Source organism: Carex rostrata, chromosome 3 (assembly GCF_964058835.1).
Source record: "Carex rostrata chromosome 3, lpCarRost1.2, whole genome shotgun sequence".
Classification (NCBI taxonomy): Eukaryota; Viridiplantae; Streptophyta; class Magnoliopsida; order Poales; family Cyperaceae; genus Carex; species Carex rostrata.
The window spans coordinates 5,596,340-5,603,772 of NC_135920.1; the positions used below are offsets into that span (position 1 = coordinate 5,596,340).

Sequence of the window (7,433 nt, forward strand, 5' to 3'; positions counted from 1 at the left end):
ACTTCGTAAATCCATTCACATACATTCACATATTCAATCCAATCGTGGTGACTTTCAATCAAGATCAGATCACAATAGATCAACATAACCTATAACCATACCAGCATGCAAATCATTCAATTCAGATCAATTCCAGTTAACTTTGATTGGGCTATGCAAATGCTCTACACAATTCAGTGATGCAATCAATGATATTCAACATGACAAACGAATACACAGTTTAATTCCTGAAAATAAAGTATCAAACAAGTCCAAGAATCCCGCACCTGTTTGACGAGCGTACCGCTTAAGCTAAGGATCGGACGTCTCGTAGGGTCTCGCAAGTTCTTGCTCGACCGAGCCTACACCTATATTATACGTATACTAGGTTTAACATTGGTTCAGGATCGAGGAGTTTAATCGAGTGGTGCTAGGGCTTATACCTTCCCTATCCAATTTCTATGTTTTTGGTATCAATTCGTTCGGTTCATTATTTCTTACCAACATCATCTAAAACCACACAAAATTCATCTAGGTCCTCGGGACCATACAACTCTCCATTTGGTGACCATCAATCACCGGTTCACTACTTTGGTTCTCGGTTCATTTCAATTTACCGTTTGGTTAACCCTAATTTGGTCAAAACCTCAAATCGGCCGTTAAATGTTCTAAAAATTTACGATCAGGAGGCAACCCTACCGATTACAAGTCTAATTGGTCGGGTTAAACAAATCAAATCACGATTATGCCAACTTTCAATTTTGGCACGAAACCCTAGAAATCAGATTTCATAAATCGGGAGAAATTGGGAAAAAGATCGACAAACAAACTAGTAAGAAGTGTAGAGGAACTAGTCCTTGAGCAATTCGAACAAAAATCTCGGGTTTAAAACGAGAATCCGAGAAATCGAGAAAATTCGAGGTTTCGAAAGTAACAAGGAGAGAAAGAAATACCAATTAGAAGGGTTCGGAGAGATCCTCGGCTGCTTTCTCGGTTCCAGACTCGATTTCTCGCAACAATCGGGAGTCTGAACGAAACGGAAACTCACGGGATCTTTTCCTTCTCTCTTAACCGAAATTCACTTGAAAATGGGGAAAATGGTGAAGTGAGAGAGAGAGAAGGTTTAATTTGGGTTTTAGGGTTAAAATTACCCTGAATGCGGATTAGCCAATCCGCACTGCGGGTTACCTAATCCGCACTCGAGACTTAGTCGGTTGTCAGCCGAATCCAGGAAAAGTCCGAGCCTACTGCGGATGAACCTGATCCGCACTGCGGTTCACCCTCATCCGCACTCACTACTTAGCCGATTTCAGGAAAATTCAGTGCAATACAGAAATTCATGAGTGCGGCTAAACTCATCCGCACTGCGGATCCCTCACCCGCACTCACTACTTAGTCATTTTTTTGGCAAAATTCCAGAAAAAGCCTGAGCCACTGCGGATGGCTTCCACCCGCACTGCGGTCAACCTAATCCGCACTGGGGCTATAAAATTCTGAAATCTCGAAATTTCGACGCGGTTTCAATTCACAATTAACTTACTTATTTAGGGGAACCTTAATTAAGGTTTAAACTTCCATTTTATTAACATGATTTATCGATTCTTTCTTTTAAATCATTCGAATTTAATTGTAAAAATTTCATAACGTAACATTTGGTGACAACATGACCACACATAATATGACTATTGTCTATTATTTTTATCACATCACGTGAAAAAAAAAATTGTTATGTGATATAATGTGATCAAATCATGACATATTAGTTATGTCATATTTTTCCGTCACTACTTAAGCACTGTAACTTGCTGATGTGACAAGGTTGGCAAGAAGCTGTATCATTTTTTTTAAGGTTAATGACTTTAAATGCACACTAACAATTTCATTGATAAAAAACAGACTTACAACGGATCAAATGATTCTCCTTCCTAGATCTAAACTCATTTATTTTTATGAAATCACGTAAATTACTATAATCAACTTATCATACTTATCTACTCTAAAAAAATACCCTATTGCCTCTTTCTCCATCTCCATCTACGACCGGATCTGCTTTCATCCGATAGCCGCCGCGCTCCGACAACCAGATATCACCGCCGCACTTCAATCAAGATGGAGATAAAGATTATACACTTCAAGTTCCGACGATACCGCACTTTCGGCTCCCTCCTCTCTCCCTCATTCTGTTCTCTGCTTGAGGAGAAAGAAGAAAAATAGAATATTGCTATGCTAAAGAAGAAAAAAAATAGAAGTGGAATGAGTGAAAAAAAAAAGCGGCGACGGCTAGAGTTTCTTTCTCCTTTTCAAAAGTTGTATCATTACAAGAAGGAAGAATATTAATGCTCTAAACATATCCCGAGATATAAATATGCGATGACAAAAAAATTAAAATATTCATAATATTTCTTTTGAATTTACATTAAATTCCTGTTAAAATTGTCTCTAATCACAAAAAATATATACTTACGAGTCCATATATTTTCTCTCGCACACATGCTGAATATGTGAGACAATGATAATGGTGTGCTTTCTACTGGAATAGGATAACCCATCTACTGGTGCGTGAAATTCCATGAAATGTCGATTAGAAATATAACGACGTTTTAATGCTGAATCAAAATAATTTTCGAGTCTTTCATTTAATTCTTGTAATAGTCAGTTACTGATAGTGATAGCTTAAATAGTTGAAAATGAATTTCTCACAAAGATAAAATCATAATTTTTAGCCTCGAATGGAGATGATTGGAAATTTTTTATTCAAAGAAATTATTTAATTACGGAAATAAAAAGAGAGTTTTGTTTCCAATAAATATAGAAAGATCTGATTTATTGAGTCCAATGCAAAATATATGGATCTGATTCAATGGTTCAGATTCAAATATTATATTTTTCTAAGATCGTATATGAACCAGAGCTTGATTCTCTTCTAGCTAATTAGATGGTCAGGATCCAAACTAAAAAAAAATAGATCTAAATCATTGAATCTGATCCATAATATTTGAATCAGACTCAATAAATCAGATCTTTTTATATTTATTAAAAACGATGCACTTTTTTATGACTCTTATTTTAATAATTTCTACGGATAAAAAAAATTCCGAGATGATCAGTTTAAAAAACTGCAAAAAGTTTGATTTTCATGCCTTGAATTATCGCCGTTACCACACGGTGTAAGATGTCCCGGTGGACCGGATGCAAGTATAATTTTCTCGACTGAAGGAATCTAAACCGGTAGCAGTACTGCCATCAGTGTGACAGCTGTCACTGAGCTTTTCCATGTATTTAATCTAGACCATCTCCAGCAACTCCTGTAAATTAGGAGACTGGTAGAGAAGAGTACGGATCCCCTGAAGTAACTCAATATCTGGAATTTGGATCCGGACCGTCCGATCAGAATTCGGGCCAATCCGGCCAGAGTTGGAATGTACGGGATTTCCTTAATTCGTGTCACATCTGATCGTACGGTTCTGATCCAAACTCAAAATTTGAGGTACCTAGGTTGATATTAATTCGGGTAGAGAGAGCGAGACACAGAGCACCCGTTTCGTTTCACTTGGATGGAATTATAAAACGAAGAAAAAAACAAAAAAAATGAAATGGTGAAAATAAAACGGCCCCAAATCGCGCGAGACTAGCGCAGAGCTTGCGTCTGTTTCTTCGCTCAGACCGAGAGAGCGCTTTTCTCCCTCCTTTCTCTAGAGAAATAGAGAGAGAAAAGAGGAGTTTAAATAAGGGTGTACTCGGGAGAAAAGGTGGAGAGTGTGTTGAGGGTGCGTTCGTTGGTTCTCTCTAGTCGCAAAGTGTATTTTCTTACTGTTCTTGATTTTGGCTTTGTGTCTTCGGTTTCGTCTTCCAATTTTATCTGTCATGGGTACGAGAATTCTCTCCTCTCTTAAGGCATTCTCTGCTTAAATTTGAATACTTCAATTTGAGATGTTTTAGAAGTATTTATTCTCTTCGTGAAAAATCAGCTTATTCAGCCAACTATATTTTTAATTTTCGGGTACTGTTTGGAGTCACATTAGTAAACTAATAATTAATTTGTCCACTCTATTTAAATATCAACTTTCTTGCAACTTTTCAATTCCTTTTTATGCAATCTGAAAATTTTGATTTCTCGTTTCAGATGGGGAGCTGAGCTCTTCTTGGGACAGTGATGACGATGACTACGAGAAATTCATACTAAAAATGAACCCTCCGAGGTAACTTTTCATAAAAAGTTCCCTTTTCCAGCACAAATTTGCTTAAACTGTTTTAATAACTTCATAATATTTTTTTTTTCAGGGTTGTTGTAGACAATGATTCATGCATCAATGCAACAGTGGTTCGGGTAAATTTTAACCTTTACCTGTTCAATTGTATTTTTGGTGGTAATAGATTAGATGGTTATTGAAGATTTTATTTTCCTTACTTTTGGAAATATTTTAGGTTGACAGTGCAAACAAGTATGGTATATTGTTAGAGGTGGTACAAGTTCTTACTGATCTCAACTTAAACATTAAGAAGGCTTATATTTCTTCTGATGGAGGCTGGTTTATGGATGGTACATTAGCATCTGTCTCTCTTTTATGTTAATCTTTCTTCTTGCTGTAACTCTAATTCCTTTTACTAATTAGTTCTACTTTTGCAGTTTTTAATGTGACAAATGGTGATGGGGAGAAAATTAAGGATGAAAGTACTCTTGATGAAATTATTGATTTTATTCGGAAGGTGAATTTTTGTATTATATCTATATTTTGGTATTCATCATTTTTTTACATAAATTTATGTTGATTGACTTCCATGTTTACCTGATATTTTTACCTTCAAACTGCCATAGGTAAAGCTGATAAGTTATTAAAGTATCCGAAAAATAAAAATATACTTTTTTTTTTGTTCTAGATCGTTGTAGTAGTTACTTTGCACATGCCATTATAAGGTACTTTGAACATCCAAGATGTTTTCGTAATTAATAATCCAAAACAGAGCAAGTAGCAACATTATTGATTGCTTTTCTTTTCAGAATATCACAAAAACACAGGGGTGTTGTGTCAAATATCCCTATTAAACATTCCACTTTGGATTTTGTCTTTTAGTCTTTAGGTGCTGACACATCATTCATCCCATCCCGAAGAAGGTCGGTCGGTGTTGAAGCAGCATCTGAGTACACATCAATCGAATTAACGGGGACAGATAGGCCAGGTCTACTATCTGAAGTGAGTGCGGTGCTAACTGATCTCAAGTGCAACGTTGTTAGGGCTGAGGTGTGGGCCCACAACACAAGGGCAGCAGCTGTGATGCATGTCACCGACCTTGAAACCGGATCTGCCATAAATGACCCACTAAGACTTTCAAGCATTAAAAAGTTATTGTCTAATGTGTTGAAAGGGAGGACGATGATCTCATCAGTGGGGTCCACACATAGGGAACGAAGGCTACACCAAATGATGCTCGCTGACCGGGACTATGAACGTTCAGGGGATATTATGGGTGATGTGAATCAAAGACCAAAGGTGTCGGTTGTGAATTGGGGGGATAAGGATTACTCGGTAGTCACTATCCGTAGCCGCGATAGGCCAAAACTTTTGTTCGACACAATCTGTACGCTCACTGATATGCAGTATGTGGTATTCCATGGAAATGTAGATGCTGAGACGTCAGAAGCTTACCAGGTAGCTTATCGGAAACCTTTGTGTTTACTCTACAAAAATTAAAAAAATCAAGTGTAACATATTCAATGTGTGATAGTTTCCTGTTTTACTTGTGTCATATGCAAATTACCGTTTCCATTTTTGAAGTCTCATGGAGTATATCAGGAAGGGGCAATTAATGTAAGATGAACAGATGGTTGGAGTTTTTAAACTTGTGTAACATGGCACATGTAAATTTTGTCTTCTTTTTTTTCTTAAAGGAATACTACATAAGACATGTTGACGGGTCACCAGTCAACTCAGAAGCTGAAAGAGAGAGAGTAATACTTTGCCTTGAGGCTGCCATTGAAAGAAGGGTTTCTGAGGTATTGTTTTATTTAAAGTTAAATCCATTTAATTACATTAATGTTGCATATTTGGGCATTAAATCACTTTTCTATGTAATCATACTAATGTTACTTTTAGTTAGTTTGTCCTGAGAATTTTGCACTTTCATCGAGAATTATTATTGAGAGAGGTGGGGTTACATGTTTAACTACTATTAAAATAGGATAACATGTTTAATGCATGTGCAACCACAAATGTTACCTAAAAGTCCCTTTCAATTTTTTTTTCATGCACATCCTGGGAATGTTGACCAGTTAACTAACTAGTCAACAACCACACTTTATTTTCATCAGATGGGTACCTATTTCATTTCCAACTAATTTTATATTCTGGTTATTTTTAGGGTATTAAACTGGAATTGTGTACGAGAGACAAAGTTGGCCTCTTATCAGAAATCACTCGCATATTTCGCGAGAACGGGTTGTCTGTAACTAGGGCTGAGGTGTCAACTCATGGCGAGAATGCGGTCAATACATTTTATGTCCGTGATGCTGCTGGATCTCCAGTTGATCCAAGAACTCTGGATGTGATTAGGAATGAACTGGGGCAATCTGTTTTACAAGTAAAGGTGCCGAATGAAATGACCAAAACACCCCGACAAGAGTTCTTGTCTCCTACTCGCTTTCTATTTGGTGGGCTGTTCAAGTCTAAATCGCTGTATAATTTCAGGCTGACAAGTTTTTAAGTTTTAGGTGGGGTGAATACATAATTTGTAAATAGACTTAGGTCAGGGTGCAAAGCTTAGCTTCTTCTTTCACTGCTCAGTGTGTTAGTTGAGCAAGTATAGAGAAGGTTGTTACGTAGGTTTGGTGGTGGCCTTTTAGTAGGTGAATTTAAGAAAAGAAATAGAAAGGCTGATTGAAAATATGTACAGCAATCTGTAGCTTGTAAATATGGTAGAATTAAGAGAGGCCTGTTGTTTAGTAGCTTTCATTTTTGTGAATCATGGTTTAAATCATAATTACTCAATAGTTATCATTTCTCTCAATCATTGTTTAAAAATTTTCGATTTTGTCGTTACAACATATCTTATTCTCCTTTTATTAAGAGGTGAACAGACCAATTTATCTGTCTTATATAATTAACTCAATTCTTCTAAAAAAAAATCTCATTTTACTTATTTTCGATCCATTCTGTAGATCATCCGGTTCTTTTTTGTATTTGTTTAATAAAGCCAAATTTCATTTTCTTATTAGCATTTGAACTAAGAGCGAGTTGGCTCATAGACGAAATGCATCAATATGTAACGGTTGCAAACAATTTAATAAAATGTAAGACTGTACAATTTTATTTTATCCTTATGAGATTGCAAACTTCAATAACTACTAAATTTTTAAATTGCTCATATTACCTATGTAATTATTTGATTTCTCTAACCATTAAAAGACGGACATTTTTCTAAAGCATGTAACATATTTTTTTTTTCTTAATAATGGATCA

General features: G+C 36.1%; 1 protein-coding gene across 1 annotated transcript; it reads left to right on the plus strand.

Annotated features, from left to right (window-relative positions):
• The first annotated feature begins 3,569 nt into the window (after positions 1-3,569).
• On the plus strand, positions 3,570-6,967 carry LOC144551102 (ACT domain-containing protein ACR4-like). Its single transcript, XM_078298913.1, has 8 exons — positions 3,570-3,847; positions 4,103-4,178; positions 4,261-4,306; positions 4,405-4,519; positions 4,607-4,686; positions 5,052-5,627; positions 5,867-5,971; positions 6,337-6,967. Exons 1-8 carry the CDS (start codon positions 3,844-3,846, stop codon positions 6,676-6,678), a joined length of 1,344 nt encoding a protein of 447 aa, XP_078155039.1. The 5' UTR covers positions 3,570-3,843; the 3' UTR covers positions 6,679-6,967.
• Positions 6,968-7,433: the final 466 nt, after the last annotated feature.